The 21,762-nt window shown below is 33.9% G+C and overlaps 1 protein-coding gene across 4 annotated transcripts in view; it reads left to right on the top strand.

The window, feature by feature from the left end:
* LOC116165621 (furin-like protease 1) overlaps positions 1-21,762 on the top strand; it is a 55,592-nt gene that overhangs the window by 24,662 nt on the left and 9,168 nt on the right. Inside the window, exon 1 of one of the 4 annotated variants that reach the window (XM_031480211.1) lies at positions 16,305-16,424. The exons of 1 other annotated variant lie outside the window; for it this stretch is intronic. In XM_031480211.1, coding sequence (XP_031336071.1) covers positions 16,392-16,424 — 33 coding nt within the window. In that variant the 5' untranslated portion in view covers positions 16,305-16,391. Of the gene's footprint in view, positions 1-16,304; positions 16,425-21,762 lie in introns of those variants that run through there. 2 more of the 4 variants (XM_031480212.1, XM_031480214.1) reach the window with 2 other exon arrangements.

Genomic DNA, 21,762 nt, shown 5'->3' on the forward strand with positions numbered 1-21,762 from the left:
AGAAAACAATTGAATCGGTGGCGGTTCCGTTCCTCAATTCACGTTTCTTAACAATGAAGGGCAAAATTTTTACACCTCAGTCCTTTGCATCAACTTAATCTCCCTAAAATAATATTTTCCACTTGTATTTCATTCAACTCGACAGAAGTTCACCCCACGTTCTAAATTAGTACCCATTAAACGTAAGCACTTTCGTTTAATGAAATGGAATAAAGTGTACTTTTAGACAACGCGAGTTAATTACATTTAACGTAATACCGAATTATTGATTTAGTTTGTGATGGAAGATGAAATAATGATGGTTGAATTTTGGCTAATCATATACGTTGAGATAAGAAAAAAATGACATAAGTTATTAGCAACGTTACCAAACGTAAAGTGCGTATTGATTTTAAATTAAGAAACGTTTAAGAATATCTGAAGTCGCACTATTCTTAAAGCTCCCACTTCCCGTATTTATCTGGGAAGAAATAGCGTAGTAGTCATTATTGACGTATTTGCCACAAAATTGCTAGGTCTTCAATTGATATTACTGATGTCCGTAATCACACTTCAAATGCGTATATGTACTGTCGAATTGTTAATCGATTCTTAATATACATTTTTTAAAATTTCTATGGTACCGAATTTCTGTACTTAGGGTTCGCGTTTATAAAAGTTTCTATTGCGATATGTGGGAACTTAGTAATATATGACTATTTATTAAATTGTCCTTTACGTAATATAATCCTACATGCATAGTAACTCATTTTACTTTTTTCATATTGCATATAGCTTAATGAACGTATATCCCCTAGCAAAGATCATACTTGATCGTTGAGTCGAGTGAGTGAGTTAACTATAGGTATACGGATAGCGTGCTTTTGATATTTAAAGTTCCTGGCAATAGATACTGCCAAAAGAAGGTACCTGGCAGTATTAATTTGTAGTTGCATACAGTATTCCCTACAACATAAGTAAGAATCAGTTCTCAGACTGTAAGTAAAGTGAGTACAATTTGCACGTACGTAGCACCTGGTACCTGAGAATTGGCCGTTGGTCCAAACTAGGGGGTATGCATACCTACATTCAGTGTACGGTCATTGATAAAAGTAATGATCGCCAAATAGGTAAACTTGGTTGCTGTTTTTACTCTTTTTACACTAAGACTTCTTTAGTACATGATTTGTCCATCAGAAAATAAGTAAGGTCTGAGGGCCCTGGGATCTCGCTTTATTACAATAATTGTATTTGGCAAGTTTCTATACTTTCTTGGTTTCTTTAATACCTTAGTGGAATTTACTTATTTCATATTTAAGTAAGTATATACTACAAGATACAATAGGGACGCGTTGGCAACAATTTACTCGTACGTATAGCATTCGCCATACAGGGCGCATCAAGAAATGGACGATTTGCCACAATTTTCTTTGTACACTTTTTTATTATCCACTAGCCACTAGCGCTGAGGGCATATTCCTTTTATTACGGATCAATGAAACCACTTCAGCTAGTGTTGATTTGATGTTTCCTATTGGCCGGAAAACAACAATCCAAAGTCTGTATCCCTTTTGAATTTATTTTCAATAACGAAGGACAAAGTTAACTAGCCGCTTTTGTCTGCCTACATTCAGTGGGTATGCTCGGACAACCCATACAAGGAAGCCCAAAAGTGCAAAATTGGCTTTTTCGTGAGATTATTCCCTAAAGATACAGTGCTTATCAAGTTTCACATTTGAAATAATATATGACGTTTGGATAATAGAATGCAAATAGCGAGTACTCAAATTTCATTATTACCGTTATTTGCCCACATTAACGCTACAAAAGTGTACAATTTGGTTCATTGACTTTAAGCATTGCACAACGCCACAAAGCTATTTAGTTTAGTCCACCAGAGAAAGTTGGAGTCTGATCAAGAAAAATGTAAATTATCATAGGATACTAAAGATGTAGGTAGAATGTGTGTACGAAGTATCAAGCGTTCTCGAATGGAAAAAATGAGGGAGCATACAGAAGACTTTTGAATTTACCTGTTCGCTGCAATAATCTTAAAAACCCCTTTTAAAGCCGAAAGAACACGACCGATTTTATCAAACAATAATTCTCGAGGGTGTTATTTACTCCTTTTTTTATCGAGGAAATAAACGTTACTACCCAAGTATTTGTGTGTTCGAGCCACATCCATTTCATTTCCACATACGAGAACCATGTAGTATAATTCTAATTTTCGCTTCCCTGATATTTTGTTCGCGAGTCAATAATTACGCAATAACCCGACTAAGTAAATTATTGTGGGCTATCTGACATTTTACCTGGGATGTATTTTAATTATAATATAAAGGAAAATAAAATTGAAAATTCAAATCTGTATTTAAGATGTAACTGGGCTTTGCGCCAAAAAAGGCATAGAAATTCCGATTCGACCCATGCGGCTATCTCGGTCGCTAATAGATTCAAATTATATTCTTTTCTAATGTGGGTTACAATTAGACCATATTGAGATACGTTTATTTTATTACAATGAATTACTTAATTGCTTACATTGATGTAATCGTTTAGTTTACTAACTAGAATGAAATGCTAGTAAAAACTTCCTAAAGAAAGCCACAAGCTTAACTTTGCAGTTAGAAACAATTCCTTAAATTTAATTCGGCGTTTCATCATATTTAAACGTGCTTTGTTAAATATTCTTACCACGATAACGTCATAATTCTAAGACATTTATTCCTTTAAGTAAATTAAGGGTGTTTGTTGGCATGATGTAGAAAATTTGAAGGGGTAGATTTTAATTTGTATTCTTGGCATTAGTACAATAACCGCTTGATGCTTCTTCTTGCATTTTGCTTCTGTCTAATTATGTAGCGAATTAAAAAACGTAATGTTTTACTGTTTTCGTATGCTACGAATAGCAATTATAAACTCTCAGCCAAGGGCTAAAGACGATATTACTCGATATGAAATCAAGGCACAATGCACATTATGGCTGCCAAACTAATATCACCAAATTGGTTTTTTATTGACCAAGTAAAACTGTAAAACCTGTTAGTGGTTGGCATTGATCATTTTACAAGCAAATTTGTTGTTATATGACCATGTTGCTGTTATAAAAATATAAAACGAAATGCGTATAAGAATTTTTATATCACCGATTCCAAATTTGGTTCTTCGACATACGCTGTTTATGAATTTCACCATTTTTATTGACTTGGTCTATAGTGATATCGTGTTGGTAATCATCAGTGACGCACTCAGTGATCCATTTTTTGTGTTAACCCTAATTTTACATTTACACATAAATTAGTGAGTGAAAAGCCTTGCTTTGTAGTGTGCATACGCACGGAAGAATACCTATCAAAAAAGCAACGAACAGCATCGCTTTCTTTACATCACCATCACTGTCTTATGCAAAAACAAAATGCAATACAAAATACCTTGACGTGACCCTTTTACTGATAGTCCTAGCCCTACAAGTGGGAAACCGGAAAATGCGCGTTTGATGAATAAAGCAAACCACTTTGCATGATTATAATTATATTGGACCAAAAGAAACGTTTTTAGAAGGGGTGCCATCCACCCTCTCTGAAGGGGGGAGGGAAGCCATTCCTAAAAGTGTATTTTTTTAGATTTTGGCATTTTACAAGAAAACTACATTCTTTATAACAAAAGGTGTGGTTACTTTTCTTTGTCGAGCATAAAATTCTCTTACCAGTAAAACAGAACCTCAAAGTTGATTCACATTTTACGTTTGACAAAAAAACACCTTTGAAGATGATTTGATTTCACCAAAACTGCACTAATATTTTACACAAAAAGATGTCCAGTTAAAAGGGAGTACAACATTTTTTGTCTAAAAAAATCTGACTCCCCCTCCTCCCACTCTCTCAATGCAGAATATTTAAGTATAGGTACCTATTTATTGTCTGCTTTGTTATGACTAATGACTGACTAAAGCAAACTACTTGAAACAGATGACCATTGGCTCAAACCGAAATTTTAGAATGGAGGAATGGGGGAAAGAGGGTGAGAAACTCTTAATTTTTTAGAATTGTTACAGGAAAACTATGCCATTTAGCCAAATATGTTTACAAAATCTAAAAATCTTACTTAAAATGCAATTTTAGGAATTAGATATTTGAAATTTACCTTTATGTTATCAAATCTGTACAAAGATACTATACCATTTTTTTTCCGAGAACCACACAGTTGAAATATATTTTGAAGGACTAACTATATCGCATCATATTCTGATACATCATCATAAACGTAAAGACAATTCTCATAAAAGTTAGTACACGTTAATTTAATTTTTTTTATACATACGCTTATTCCAGGTATATATGTCGTAGTCTTTTAGTGAAATCCGTCATTTCACGAAACGCCTAGTCCGAGGCCTAGTCATTTAGTGAAACGCTGAAAATTTGTACGTGTGGGGTAATTTCCCTTCCCCTTCTAGATCGATAAGGATACCATTTATCGATTTCCAATGGGAACGGAATCCAATCGCTTGGCCCTGGAAAGTACACTGTGCCACAGTTTCATATAAATGACTAGGCTTTTCGTGAAATGACGGATTTCATTAAAAGACTACGACATATATACGTTTATCTTCCTTACAACTTGTGAGACTCACCAACAATTCCGCGTTTTATTTTGCGAGATCCCTTTTAGTTAGGTACCAGATATTTAGACTATTCAAACGAATTCTCTTTGCAAAGTAAAATAAGCTTCTCGTGCTTGAAGTTGCGGTTATAGTTCTAAAACAGTATCATCCACAGCGAACGTCTGTGTATGACAAAAGCCTTGTATTCGCACTACCTTAATTGTTGATTTACAGAATGCTTTAAGTGGCTAGGTATAAACAAAATAATACATGTTAATGTAATTCATTTAAAGATCATTTTGGAGAGGGGTCTCTAGTTATTTATATAAAACAGTACATTTGTGACGATAATTCCCAAAGAGCTATTGCCATTTTATTTAAAATACGACAAACAAATGACGTACGGGTCATGTTTTAGTTATGGTCGAAGCACCTTTGGAATTTTAAAAAAGAGCGATTGTAGTTTTTGTTTCCCTACTTTATAGTGTAAGTGCTTGACTTTATTTGAAAGCAAGGGGTTGACATTTTACTAACTTGATCCTTAATTTCCTCAGCTCTGGATTACACGAAAGAGGATGGACTTCTCTCTAACTTAAAACTATGGTTTTATTGAAAATGTTTGATAGGGCCGTTATAAATTAAAGACTTACATATTTTCAATATGATTAAATAAAACGGTGAAATCGCAATGAATGAACGCGCCACCTGCAATTGATTAATGTAAGGTAATTTTCGTAATTCCCTAAGAGATTTACGGCATGAAAAGTAGCAAAGGATTATAATAATTGGTCGCTCAAAATTGCCACCCTATGGCTTGAAGCTAAATAGGATTAAAGTTCAACCTTTCCCTTTTATCGTTCGTGCATTTAAAATTTACATGAAACGGGAGTGAGACATCAACCTTAATATAAATGACTAAATGATTGACTTAAAATTTCATATTTTCTTATTAGTCCGAGTCAAGATTGGGTTGGATTTTACACATGTATGGGGTGTATCTACTACCATTCAAATCCTTTAAAGCATTCAAATACTTTGTAATTAAATACTTTTATGGAAGCAGTATTTGTATTTGTAACTCAAATACTTTCACAAATATTTAGTATTCGAATACTTCGCAAGGTATTTGAATACTTTGAGATGTATTCGAATACTTCGCATAGTTTCCCGGGAAAACACTTTTTCTTATTAATTTTGGTGCGTAGAATCAAAAACAATTTGTACTTTTTCGATCAGACTTCTCAATCAAAAGTTATAGACTAGAAACCAATTTCGAAAGAAAATTCAAAGGGCTGTAACTTTTGAAATAGTAGCCCAATCTTGGAACTGTTTGAAATTATGGATTCTACAGACCACATTCTATAAGAAAATTTCTTTTCCGGGTCGATCTGAGACAATTTTTTTTGCGGGCCTCAAAAAAAGGCAGTGAGTGTACAACCTTCCTTTTTCACCAAAAATCAACTACACCAAAATTTCTCGAGAACACACTTTTTCTTATTAATTTTGGTGCGTAGTATCCAAAACAATTCGTACGTTTTCGATTAAACCTCTCAATAAATAGTTATGGACAAAAAACAAATTTCGAAAAAAAATCCAAGGGCTGTAACTTTTGATCTAGTAGCCCAATTTTCAAACTGTTTGAAATTATGGATTCTATGGGCCAAATTCTATAGGAAAATGTTTTTCCCGGTCGATCTCAGACAATTTTTTTTGCGGGCCTCAAAAAAAGGCAGTGTACAACCTTCCTTTTTTACCAAAAATCGACTACACCAAAATTTCTCGGGAAAACACTTTTTCTTATTAATTTTGGTGCGTAGAATCCAAAACAATTCGTACTTTTTCGATCAGATTTCTCAATCAAAAGTTATAGACTAGAAACCAATTTCGAAAAAAAATTCAAAGGGCTGTAACTTTTGAACTAGTAGCCCAATCTTGGAACTGTTTGACATTATGGATTCTACAGGCCACATTCTATAAGAAAAAAATTTTTTCCGGGTCAATCTGAGACAATTTTTCTTCGGGCCAATCTGAGACAATTTTTTTTTCGGGCCTCAAAAAAAGGGAGTGTATTACCTTCCCTTTTTACCAAAAATCGACTACACCAAAATTTCTCGGGAAAACACTTTTTCTTATTAATTTTGGTGCGTAGAATCCAAAACAATTCGTACGTTTTCGATTAGACCTCTCAATAAATAGTTATGGATAAAAAACAAATTTCGAAAACAAATTCAAAGGGCTGTAACTTTTGATCTAGTAGCCCAATCTTCAAACTGTTTGAAATTATGGATTCTACGGGTCAAATTCTATAGGAAAATGTTTTTTCCCGGTCGATCTCAGAGAATTTTTTTCCGGCCTCAAAAAAAGTCAGTACTTTTAAGTTATTCAAATATTTGAGAACAACTTAGAAATGTTTAGGGAAAGTTTCCATTGTCACAAAATCAAATATAAAAATCTGATACATCTGAATACCGAACTCGATAGTCTACGTAACTTAAAAACAATAGGGACCTTTCTTATATCCTTAAGACCATATGTACCAATTTTCAAAGCGATCGCACGTTTCTAAACAAGTTATCATGCACACGGACAAACGGATGGTCAAAAATGGATCTGTTCCAAAATCGCTAGGATTAATTTAAGAAAGGCGTACGTATCATGTGCACGACGTACGATCGCTGTGAAAACTGGTACACGTATTCTTAAGGATATAACTGGTATAAGAAAGGTCCTGGTAGGTACCTCCTATATAATAATAATACGCTTTTACTCCCCTTAAATTTGTATATAACAATAGAAATATAAAAAAAGCTAACCCCATACAAAGTATAACTTAATTTTAGCGCATTTTTGAAAAATAGCTATTTATTTCGTTATTGCTCGGAGGCCGGCTGTCCGCGTTAGATCTCCACAACTACAATAGCTAGCAGACTTCATAATTTTCAATAAAGCTTCCTGCTTAGTTGTAGATGTGCAGGCACTAGTCCTTTTTGAGTTCTTACTTGTAGTAGAATAATTGAAGAAAATAATTTCGATATGGGTTCGGAGGTGGCTATAATTTTACCGTTAAGATAGCGTACAGTTAAACTTATTATTTTACTTTGTTGATTTGTTTTACAAATGAAGACGTACCGGTGAATTGAAATTAAATACAATTAATTATTTAAACGCAGCCAAAATTACTCGTGAGATCGATAATTTTCATAACTTCGCTAATAAATACTGACCTGCATTACCAAAAATGCGCTTTAATCCATGCTATGCTGAAGTTTACAACTTGTTTAGTAGTATTAAGCCTTTTATCTAGTCTATTTTAAATTTTTAATGTATTTGAGTGACAAGTATTTGAATACTTTTTACTTTTCAAAGTAAGATAATGAAATACTTTTCAAAGTATTCGAATACTTTTTATAGTATTCGAATACATTCTAAAGTATTTGAATACTTATCAATACTTTTCAATGTATCTGTATCTAGTATTCGCTTGTGCTGGACGTAAAAGTATTTAGTATTCAAATACTTCTGCCCAGCTCTGCTCCCAACAATATTTTACTGATGGTGGAGTCAAATCTTCAAACTCAAATTGCGAGTGAAAGGGACAGCGGAAGTGGTACAGATGGTGGAGTCAAAACTATAAATGTGAATTGCGGATACACGGGAAGTGGGAAGCGGGTACGGACATCAAAGTGAATGTGGTAGCCTTCGACAAGATCTTATTGATGGTGGAGTCAAAACGGACTAATAAAACTAATCTGCCACATAAAAGTGCGCTGAAGTCCCTTCGATCTCACACGAGGACTTTAATAATTTTTTTTACTTTGTCGCTCTGTCTGTTTATCTGAATTCAGATAACTCTTCCCTAATTGTTACTCCTGAATCAATTACTCATTATTTGGCAAACAAAAAGTTGATGGGTTTGCAATTTATTTGATTTTGAATTTGGCAATTTCCTCCAATGTATAAACGGAGTAAACGTTTGAATCTGTCACGGCTCTTATATTGTAATATGATATCTATACCACAAACATGGTTAGGTATACTCTACGTTTCGTCTAGGAGGAAAAAACAAACACACACCCCTGATGTGTTTGCCTGTATACACTCCAGTTTTGATCTTGTGTGAAAATTGACGTTTAAACGTCATTTACGTGACGAATAAGGGTATAACACTAATTGCGATAATATGCCAACCATTTCAGTAAACGTATAATAGTCGGCAGTTTTATGGAATCTTGGTAATCTGTGCGGCTTGAAAGTTGTTTTTATCCACCTTTACGTGACAAATTGAGCTCGTTAACGACATTTGAATTACAACTTCTTTCGTTTTCGGAAAGCAGATAGCAGTCGCCGCCGACATTTCCTTTTCCCCGTAAAAAGTAGATTTAGCAAAAATGATTCTAAACAAAATCAGGAAATTAACACCGACTTTTATCAGGAAATAAAACGTATGTAACTCCGCAAAATGTAGGTATAATGTTCTTTTGCATTAGGAGTTGACGACAAAAGTAAAGTGCAATAAAAACTTTAGTATACTTTTTAGTATCTCCAATTTGTACATTTTTTTTGGAGTAAGCATTTATAATGTCCCTCTTTTTCCTTCGTCTTACTTCTGTCTCGTCTCAGTTTATATTTTTCATTGCAGATAAACATTATTATTACCATCCCCTTATTGTTATTCCAAGTTTGAAGTGTATATGAATGTTTAGCTTGTATTGCATACATGATGATACGTATACTTTTCTAGCTACTTGTGATACACATTATATAAAATAATCAAGGGGTTTGTAAGTGTGTTGAATAGTAAAAAAGTTGTCTCGTGGGTTATTTTCCTGAACGTATCCATAGTGAATCTCCCTCAGGTACAACAAAGGGGATACCGCTAGTAGAAATCAGCTTCCTTTAGGAATGTGTGTAGCACAGCAGAAAATAAATCCCCCGAGGTTTATTCGGGAATAAGAAATTTAAAAGAAATCCGTTGCGGATATCTGCGTTAACGACACCTTCCAATAGGAAAAATGTTAATTTTTCGCATAATGTGGCGTCAGCCGCTCAAAATAAATTGTACCTTACAATAAAATATTTAGGTAGGTAAGTTAATCAGATTCTTACGCAATATTGAATAGGGCGTAATAGATCTATAAAATAATTGGTGTGCCTACAATTTTCCAGCCTACCTATTTGAATTTATCGTTTCCCCATGACAATTGTGGTATAGTATTTAATTTATTGAAAGTACTTTACAAAAGAACCAACATGCATTTCTTTAGAATTGTAAGGAGCGGTAACTTCACCCATTTCTTCGGGAATCCATCAGAATCATTTAAAGATAAAATGTTGCGAGCGTACTTTAGTTTGTGTTCTTATCAGAACCGTAAAACTTAGCCCTTAGTATAGAGTTCCCTTGATCGAGAATCTTTGTATACTCTTACCCTGTAAGAAAAAATTGTTAACATGCTGTAATAAATACAGTTTCATTCGCATAGTGGAATAGTGGCGCTTTTCTGCGTTTGAGCTTATAGGTACATGAAAATTTGAAAAAACCTATAATGTATCGAAGGCTTCAATATTAATGTGCTCAGTACACAATGTATATTTTGACCCCCACTGCATGAACTGCATCCTTCTACGTCATATTTTTCAGATTATATTGGATGTATAATAAATATGGTACGGGAGAGTGAACAAAACTTATTAGAAATTTATTAATGCCAGATTGCAAGTAATGGGAGGTCAGTGGAGCTTGAAACCAGGTTTCTAACTTAGCAAAACCATTAGGTACGTAATAGTAATACACTCTCAGCATCACAATAATTTATAAGAAATACTTTGTCAACTATTCACCCTTATTCGTTTTCTATATTATGGGTATGAATTTCTCAACGTACATGCATGCGAAATTATTAAATTGCGTCGTATATTAATTACCAGAATTTGGATACGAAATTCACGGTATAAGTATAAATTCATTTCCTATATTGAAAATGAAGAGGAGTAATTAAAAAGAGCCAAAGGCGCGAGAGACTAAAAGCTATGTGTGACTCCTGCATTTACTTTTATCACAAGTCTCTCACGCCAAAACTTGATCTAATTTAAAAACACCACGCCAAAAATGTTTCAGTTTCAATCTACAAATAATAGTGAATTCCGGTTGAGGATTTGCTGCTAGTTTGACCAAACAGATCCAAGTCTTCACCAAAATGTGGAGCACTAACTAACCTATCCACTACAAAGTGGTGGCTTTAGCGCATACCAGTCATAACGTTTAGTATGTTAAATAGCATCACGAATTGAAGGTACTATGTGCGAAGCAACAATTCATTGCTATTGCTAATTACCGTCTTTTGCTAACGTTTCTAGACTAGACTAACGGGTATCATATACAAATTACAATTACCTTAAAATAATTTTGCGGTATCGAACCTTAAAATATAAAACAAAAATGAAGTATGAATTGTCAAGCACACGCTTACTGTATGAATGGCGGCGTTCTTTATTTTGTTTGTTGTGTATAATTGCATGGGATAATAATAGAGTCCTACAACTCTATTGTTATTTGCGACAGCGTCAACCTTTCGAAGCTAAAAAGGCCTTTGGATATAAAAGAATGAAGTTCTTTTTGACAACCGGGAACGTTGAAAAGAAAGTACAGATTACAAATATTATATCGAGCTATTAGCACAAATGACGGCAGTTAATTTAATAGTGTATAAGGTTCATTGCGACGCTTTCCTGGTGGTCAAAATTACTTTAAAAAGTGTATGAAAATAGAGGTACTTTTACTTTTTTACTTGAAGTGAGGTCTATGGCGACTTCCTTTGGTTTAACAATCTTACTAGTGAAATGAACTTTAAAAGAATCCATGCTCTATTAATTTATTCTTCACGCACATTAGTGTAACGTAAATTTAATTATGTCCTTTATTTACAATTGATTAACAATAAAAATTGAACAGTCTTGAAATGAATTAATTTATAATCGTTAAAATATTATGCATCACTCACAATTTATAAAGCGCGAATTATTTATTACATCGATGTTGAAATTGGAACTGACTGAAACGCAATTCGTATATAGCAAACGCCTTTCTTACTAGAAAGTTCTCGAACGCTCCCGAATATTCTAGAAGGTTATATTTCTGGGAAAGACTGCGTCACATCTGCCTTGGTTATTTACCGCCGATGACTAATCTTTCATGGCGCCTCTATGTGTATCGGGATTTGTGGAATATTCGCTACAATACTTTTTACACCGCGAATGGTGAAGTCTAAACTATTTAAGTGTGATAATCTTATATATTAGCCTTCTAAACAATTTTTTTGTGGTGACCCACTGGTAAACCAATCTCCAATTTTTGTTTGTATTCAAAATGTTCGCTATCAGATAAAGCAAAGTAAAATAAATTATATTAACAATTTCAGAATGTGATTTCTCTCGAATACACCTTTCCGATTTTGCAATTGCGGCTAAGCTTGACAAGCGTAATTTTATGAGACCCCCTAACAAGGTTACCTACATCAAAATTGACAATATGCTTTATTACTTTTTATGAGCCTGACATGTTTGTAATTTTATGTACGTATTTGGATGCCTAACCTGGTAGGTATGCTGTACCTTTTTACAGTCGAAAACAATTTGATTTGTCATGTGGATAATTATATTGAAATGGAACATGAAAGAAATTAGAGACGTTGTCAAAAGCAACTGATATTTCATTTAACCTTCAATTGAAATTTAATTCTAATTAGCTTCTACACTGCAGGGTATGCTTTTTCTTCGATGTAAACAAAACTGGGAGGAAGTTTTTTGTGAAAATATATACGCTGTAATCGGGGATTCAACTTTTTATCTAACGTGAATTTAGTTGCCTCCCGAGTATAGAAAGTTTAAAAATTCATCTCGTTTGTCTTTATAAAATTGATATTAATGTGCAGCAGAAGGTGTGAAGTGAGGTGTAAGTACTCTGAATAACTATGAGTGCACACTTTCATTGTTTAACAGGTTTAATTATTAACACAAGTTTGTTATTTAGCAAGTTGTCAACTTTTAGTCGTATACAGAATCTATTCTCTATGCAATTTCATGCTCCAGTGGTAACTTCGTAGTCTTTACAATCCACAGCAATATTTTCTTATTTTGATTGATGAATTAGGGATTATAATGCAAAGTTAGGAATGGGGACAATCCTTTTAAGATAAAATGAGAATAGGACTTTAATTGCTGTATTTCAACAAAACAATTTCTCTCAAGGTGTTTTAAGACTGAGATTTACCAATATTTTGAAAGCATGCGCTATGTATTTTGGATAGATTTGGGACAAACTTGTGCTTCGTTAACAACCTTTCTATAAGCACACTAGGTTTAGGTCGACTGTAAAAACCTATTCCTACTCCAAAGTAGATTACTAGGGGGCAAAATGTGATAATGCATATCCAAAATATGGTAATTTATTGACGAGAGTCAAGGATGGAGGTACTCGATTACACCAGATTAGGTAACTAAGGATGAATTACTACGAAATAATGGAAAGGCTTTTTATTTTTTCGTAACTGCGAAAATGTCAATAACGGGTATAAAGTTAATGAAACTAAAAAATAATTAAAAACAATGATAGAGTGTTGCTGCTATTAAATAGTAATTATAGGTGTTCTCGTATCTAGAAATCGGAAAATAAGAAAAAAGGAATTCAATTATTTCATCGCTGAACTGCGTTTTTTTGTGTCTATTTATTTGCTTGTTCGCACGGGTGGAATAGAACAATATTCTGAAGATATAGTCGCTTAGCAACAAAACAATTAAGACTGTAGACGTGTTTATTTACTGTATTCTTTTAAACCTCAAAGGATTTCTTTATCTATCCAATTCTAAACTTTTGTGGTAAGAACTCGGCGCAGTGGGATTCGCAATTTATTGCTAATTACGATTGTAAACATATTACAAATGCAGTTGGTAAATTATGGAAATTCTTTTTTCCTTTTGTTTTAATCTCAGAAATAGTTTCGCGAAAAGCATTGAGTAGAAACAGAAAGGAATATTTTATAAAAGCTTCCATAAAATGGTTCTAGCTTGATACAGATTGCAATATTCAGTTGGGAATTATAAATTTTTTATTAGCATAAAATTGATGTATCTGCGTATTCAAATCTTATTGAAATTTGAGCAAAATTGCCTTATTCTAAATCCAAACAGAAATTTCGCTTCTCTGAAAACCGTGTTCGACAAGATAATACCTTACAAACCGGTTAGCTAATATATGTCTCTCCCATATCATTCCCAACGTACAATGCTAATTTACTTATCAGCATTTATGGATTATGCTACTAATTCCGTAATTAATTACCGGGAAACTGTGTTGTTTTTGCGTATGACGTTTTTAAATCTCATCCCTACTAATTCACATTCAATTGAATGTTATGGAACACGTATACATAGTCTTGATTATTTAGTAATCGACATTTTTAAGGCTACTCCTGTCATATGAAATGCAATAGTTCATAATCTAACGTATACACTAAATTTAATTCTATTTCAAGCACATGTGGATATAAATACACCTTAGGCACAGAGCACAGTAGAATTACGTAAGTCGATGAGCTTTTTATAATATTACACTTTCTATGGCACAATCAGCGAGCTGTTCCACCTGCAGTAGTTCTTCCAATACCTGTCTCAAACTTCCAATGGGGAATATCTTTTTACGAAAACTGCAACTTTAATTACTTCCATTGAGGTGGGTATTTCGCATTACACACTGTATTCTGAACAATGTTCAATTACTTCTTGTTAGAACCGTAACCCATCTAATATAAAGCACCAACGCATTGGCCAAGTCTATACAGTATAATCAATTGTTTTTTGTTTTGCAGTATTTGTGTTACAAATAAAAAAAGCAATTGAGTAATTTTTCATGCTAATTGCATCAAGTCTACGTACTATTGCACCTTAACACACAGTAGGTTTTATTTCATCACTATAGTTTTGCTTATTAATTCACACTTTGGTAAATATTTCAGAACGTATATCGCGCTGTTGAAGTGTGGGTAAATAAGAATCGATCCGGACTTTTACTTGTTCATGGGCACATGGATGCTTTGCTGTAACATTTCACACAAAACGCAGATGATTCAGTACTCATTACATATTCATTAATGAAACATTAATATGCGAAATTTCCGTTGATTTATTTGGATTTTTATTATACCAAACAGTTTGCAAGATCTCTTGGAATTGTTCATAAAGGGTTGATAAAGATCGGTGCTTCCTTACTGGTAACGTTGTAAAGACATTTCGATCCAAAAATGAACCACTGACCTCATCCTCATTACTTGCCATTTCAATGTGTATATAATACACATTATACAATATTTGCAAATCAAATGAGGTGCTACTATTTACACATGTGACCAATCGTATTTATTGTCTGGGCTACATTTGAAGCTTGTATACGCATTTGTCCAAATCACTATTTTTACTGGATTTTTTGTGTTATATATTAATAATAATAATGACACTTATTGAGTTATATAAGTCACAGTTTAACTCATGTATTAAAAAAGGAACAACCGAGACTAGAGCTATCAAATTGTCCCGTCTGCTCTACCACTCAACCCTTCAATAAACAAGATGGACAAGAACAATTAATTGGGAAAATTAGTAAAGACCTGGTACTGTATATGTTACGGTCAAAGTAATTAATTGGGGATTATTCATAATGACTGGTCAATGTGAATATACACAAACACAACATAGAGGGAAGGAAAACTCTTCAAACAACTCCCGGAATGATTGTTTTAAATTCGATATATGAATTATAACTCTTATTAATAAAAAAAATTGCGGGGGTTGTTTGAAGTGTTTTCCTTCTTTAGTCCAATTATCATCGCTATGTTTCTAAAATAGTTCTGATCACCCGTGGCGAATTAAATTTACGTTTGTTTAACTGGAACACCTCATCTTTTATTGCAGATTTGAAAAGTATTGGAAAAGTAGGTACTTATTTTATGTAACATGCTATACTCTTCATGTTAGTGATTTTTATTGGAGCGAAACTAAATCGCACCGGCGGATTATAATAATAGTAATACGTTCATTGGTACAAGCCCAGAGAGTAACATGTTCAGCCAAATTATGGAACAAACAAGCGGAATGCATAACAATCTACCATTACACATATTTAGCCATTTCAAGTTCGTTAGCTTAAATGTATCACTGTCATCTTACGTATTCCACATACATATTCTGGATCTTTTGAATTCTCGTGTAATCTCTTTGGTCAATACGTGGACCATACATACAGTCCGGTAATTAAATTACGATAGTACCTATATGCTTCCCAATTCCCATAACATTATTTTAATATATTAGGATTATGTATCTACAGGTACTAACTATTAAATATAAGTTGTCCAAGAGCAAGCGAGTTATACTTACGTTTTTTGTTACGTGGTATTTTAAAAGAACCTGTCTTCTAATTGTTATTTATGCAATTTCGTACTCGGCGTAGTATAGTAAAAATCTGTTATAGTATTTCGCAATGTGTACCTACCCGCTAATTTGAGCAATCACTTTTCCTTTGCTATAAACCATATGCACTAAGTTGGAACCAATTGTAAAATGCTCACGAGTTTGGCAACATGCCGTAATTTTATTGGAATGTGTAACAATAATCGTTTAGTACACATGTAGACGTTATTTGAAAAATTGTATCGCAACTTGGAGTGCGTTTAATTTATTGCGACTACGTGATTATATGGGAGAGTAATCTGCAATCAATTTCTACCGTTATAAATTTCCTCTTCGGAAAATCTGTAGTGCAATGTATCCACGAAAAATTACTATTGCAGTCAGGGTACGCGTAATACCTCTTTATCATGTTCAGTCGATACGCTTAATCAAACAATGATTACATAAAATGTAACACCCACCGTAATAATTGTTTGCAATTTTATTTTTAGACATTGTATGCACAACCTCATTGTGGCAGATATTTGGATTACATTTTAATTAATTTTGTACCTAGTTATATATTTCGTGGATAGGAATAAATGTCTAACAAATCAAAGATAATTAAAAACTAAATCAGATTTAATTTGTATGAACCAACGAATTCCCCAATTGTGTGCTTTACATCGATATCCTTTGCAAACTGCCTAATAATCGATGCGCGCATTCACAGAATATGTCATTGTTGCTGATTGATTGCAGCATTAGATTAATTATAGAGATGTGCTCAACGATTCCCAATGCCATTGCTTGACGTTGATGCATTTTGTATTGCAAGTTTAACCCTTGGAGGGCATGCACAATATCTGCCAATTCATATGTTTCTGCATTACTAATTGTCAATAGCATAACGTTCGGATTCACATGACAAAGAATTCTACCCATAAGCCTTTGCTCTTAGAAATTGTGTAACGATACGATATATCTAACAAAAATTAACAGGTAACATTTACGTGACTTCAGCCTCTCAAGGGTATACCAAATTTTTTGTCCATTTCACTTCCATAAAGTACCCACAACTTTGTCAACCTTTAAGCAAGTAATGCATGGGAGAAGGATGCAGCACCAAGACGCTTTGAGAAGTATTCGACCGACTTTATGTCGTGTAAAAGCAATAATTTCAGCAGTCTATAACTTTCTAATATAATATGACTAGTGTGCCAAGACAAGACAGCAAGGCGTCGGGCGCCAGTAGAAACATCTTCATTATACTATCCTCCCCTTATAGTTATTGCGTTTCGAGTCTTGGTTCCACGTCGCATTTTTGGGATATTTGTTAATCGACACCCAATATCTCGACAGCCTGAAATTGCTCTTCACCGCGATGTCTAATCAAGTAGAAAATAGTTTCATTCGTTGAGAGCAACGATGCTGCTAATTAACAAATCAAGTTAGGTATTTTATATGGCAATGACAGACACTCTTATGTACTTCATACCACTGTTTTTATTCGCGAGAGTAGGAAACAGTTTAATGTAATGGGTACATATCTAGAAAATGGCATGGACATAGGTACATAAAAATGGTCGTAACATTTAAGGGTGATTCATTATTTTCTTTCATATGTAGGTACGCAAGGGGACCAGCTATATATCACAAAAAGCAATCGGAATTGAATTTCTTTATCGATGGAGAAGGACAGTTGGACGCTTATCTCATATCAACCCCTACAATGTAGAACTCCGAGAGCAACGTTTTGAATTCAATTGAATTCGCTGATCTCGATCATCAAACTCAATTTGTCTTAAGTTTTTCAGAGTGAAATAAAGGAAGCGAAAGTGGATCCTTTTGTTAGAACGCTGTACTGTAATTTCGATACACAAATAAGTCTCCTCAAACTATTTATTAAAACATAGTAACGATACTTACGAATCGAAATTTGTACGCTAAGTTGTCTCATCGGTAGAAAAATTAACGGAAGATGTAAGTAATTGTCCTATTAGTTTGCAAAGCGTTAAGTATTTGTAGGTGTCATAGGTGCCAGTTTAAAAATGAGGCTATTACTACATAAAACTGTTCAGTTTCAAGCTATTTAGAAGAGTGTTTCAGCTTTAGTGCTTTATGAATAATGTATCTCAACTTGACAGTTTTCTAAAACTTTTTATTACAAATAAAGAAATACGATGTATATGATAGCAAGACTATTATTTTATTCGCATAGGTAACTCTTTCAGTACAAAAGATATAAAAGGCAGGATAAAAGGTAACGTTTCAGATGAGACTGTCGATGTCCATTAAACTAACCGAAATGACCACCGAAATAGTAAAAAGCAAATGTGATATCCTTGAACAGAAATAAGTAGCGTGGGTAGAGAATTTCTCCTTTTCACAAAAAAATTAAGTGAATCTCGTATTAAATACGAGATAAGATTTTTACGAGTGATGCGTATGAAAAGAATCATATGGTGGTATGAAAAATGCAGAGACACCGAAAAACACAAAACGAAAAGTTAAACATTTCGGGTTAATATAAAAACGGAAGGAAATTTTATAAAGAGCTGAACGAAAAGAACATCTTATAGATCAGACACACTAAACCTATAAAGGATAAGAAAGGGAAATAAATTATTAGGAGAATATGTACAAATGAAAATAACATGGAAAGAATGCTTTCGAGACGTCTTAATGAGGAAGACACGGAACAAAAAATGATTTAAGCGACATAGAAGAAGCAAGAAATATCAGATCACATAAAAAATGAAAAATAACAAAACTGTTGGCCAAAACTAATATATAGCAGCTGAAAATATGAAATATGATGGAAAACATCTTCTGCGGAAATGATTTAGTGAAACAAAATGGAGACAAGAAAAGATGTCAAAAAGTTGTGGTTTGTTGTGATATACTTAGTACACCCTTGTGTAGTAGTACAAGTTGTCGAGTAAAACTAAACGCACAACAATCAGAAAAGATACTGAAAAAATCGTGGGAGTAAAATTGTGCACAATTTATCCTCGCTATGTTTCTAAAATATTTGTGATCATTCTGACCAAAGAATCGCGTTTAATAACCTTAAGTACTTTTAGTAACCTTGATCCGAATTGTCAATTTATTTATTGTTTTATGCAATTACATATCATATGTATATGTATATCGTTCTTTCCCAAGCGAAGAGTATTATGCCCACCAGTGCTTGAGGATCTACAAAGCTCGTATTCTTATTTCACTTTTAGTTTGTATTTTTATTTATTCAATTGCTGTGACTTGTTTAAATTGGCGCCCAACACTATATCAGCTTTCGCTAGAAGATCCGCTCCCCTTGGCCAGTCGTGGCTAATTTCTTCTCGAGGTTCGCTGCAGTAACATCGTGAAATATTCACTATAACGCAATGTTGACGATTTAAGGGAGTAGGTAGTACTCTCTGAAGGATTACCATTCATTCAAATGTAGGTTTTCTTCACAAGAACTCATGTCCTATACGCAGCTACGCTCTGATCGAGCGGGTGACATTATAGCGTAAAATGTTTGGGCCTATAGTTTTTGCATATGATACCCGCTAAAAGGTTGTGGTAAAGTGTGCCTGAGGTACCAACACTCACTGGTCACGAGACCATACAGTAGCAGAAGCGGGGATAAACAACAGATTAAAATACGTTCTGCAAGAATATCGCGGCACTTCAAATGGAAAAACATGTCCAATGTCCAATTGTCATATTACCGAACCGTACTTGCTTAACACAATTGGTTTTTTCATCATTGGAGACTCTGTTATATGTGTGACTAATGTATAATTCAGTCAGTAACTGTACTTTTCGAAAGCCCACTTGAAGATCACTTTATTTATGTATTAAAAGTTGTTCTAAACGTTCACTTATCAGAAAATATGATTTGTGGTTAGAGATGTTGACGTTTTATACATGTGTTTGTATGGTGACCGCCGTAGCCATTGATTTCCGTTTCAAAACATTTCCTTTGCCTCTAGCTGCTGTTTTCTACAATAAAACTAATTTCCTTTACATTGCAAGAGTTTAAATCTGAAATTTATTTCTGAAAACACTTAAAAGTTGTACGAGAATCACGGAACGTTTAGCTCTTACGTAAATATAAAGCAGGTTATACCCTATATTGAACCATAAATTTTGTTTAAAGCTGGAACATTAACAGCGTCCTATGTGTTTCTATGATTTGCACTTGAGAATCAATATCTGCAGAGAAAGAAACTCGTGGCATTTTCATTCATTCAGGATTTTTTTTAAAGTTTAACGTAAAAGGCGACAACTCGCAAACGTCTAACAAAGGAGTAACATATGTTGCTTGTCAACTTCTTTTTAAAATTGTCATGAGAAGTAACTTTATAAGTGAACTGACAACCCAATATACATTGCCACAACATCTTTGTGATACCCAAGAGGCAGTCTACTTTCCATAAAAAATATATGATCTGCGTAGGTATATCATGTATCTAAATATATAAAAAATTTCTTTCGTTTTTATGTTATACTTTGTTCATGATGGAAACATCACAATATTCGTTATCTCAACAAAACAATAATGTCAACCTAGGTCTTTTTCGCTTATTCAATCTATCCCCAACCCCTTTATCTGTAGCAACCGAATGTAATTGAAATGTTATTCTTCATTAGCTGTCGTGTCTTTTTAGTCCTTTAGTCGATTTATATTTTGCAGAGTGCAATATACGCAAACAATACGATTATATTATAGCAAAATACTTCTATTCGTCTTGCATTTCTTTTTCGCTTGTTTCATATATTCAAAATCAGAACCATCGAAAATTACAAGTCGCAATGTGTTCGGTTAAAGGAACTAGCAAAGCCCGTTGTGTTACATTTAGAACACCAATCTCGAGCTTTGTATTTCAGATTTCAGATTCAATGCACTCTACCAAACCCAACTTGCCTTTATAAAACCTCATCATATTTTCCGTAATGCAGTTTAGCTTTAGTGGCCTGCACACCGCACAATGTATGGAGTATAGGTATATGTGTAAAGGTCTACTTTGATGACGTGCCTTAAAAAAGAAAACTAAACGAATTTGAAAACAGGCATGTCAGCACGAATTCGATTGTTTTAAGTATTGCACCCTTCATTTTATTGACACCCTTTGTGCTATTTTCATAACCATTTTTCCACTTAAAAATAAGGATAGGTACCTAGTTTTCTCTAAAAAAGAAATGATAATAGAAAACTACTGTCTCATCTCTTCATTACGTACGATTATCTTATCGGAATACGGAAAGCGTGGTCTATTTGGGGATGGCTGTCTCATGGTACTTGCGCTCTTTAAGTTTGTAACAAAACCAAAAGGCATCCCCAGAACCAATAAGGCATATCTTACCTTGTCCGGAAAATACCAGGTCGTGATCGTGCTTCCTAAATCCTTACCACCTGCTGACAATATTACTCCTTATAAGTTCAAGTCTGTTGGTCACCATGGACAGACGGATAAAGTTCTGAAAACATTTCGATAAAGTAAACGCATCACCTACGCTACGGTATAACTAATTGCAAAGATTTTTAAGGGTATCGGTGTCAGGCCACGCTTCAAGAGGATTTTATAGCAAAAGACAAGGAAAAATAACGAAGCTATCAACACGGAACAAAAAATTAATGGGCTAAGCTGGAAGGAACAAAAGGATGCAAAGGTACCAGTCAATTACTTCATACTGACCATTCAACCTTGCGAGGAGTTTGTGCTAGGATGGCTACAAAAGGTGCAATATGG

This window comes from Photinus pyralis, unplaced genomic scaffold (genome assembly GCF_008802855.1).
Source record: "Photinus pyralis isolate 1611_PpyrPB1 unplaced genomic scaffold, Ppyr1.3 Ppyr1.4_LG3a, whole genome shotgun sequence".
Classification (NCBI taxonomy): Eukaryota; Metazoa; Arthropoda; class Insecta; order Coleoptera; family Lampyridae; genus Photinus; species Photinus pyralis.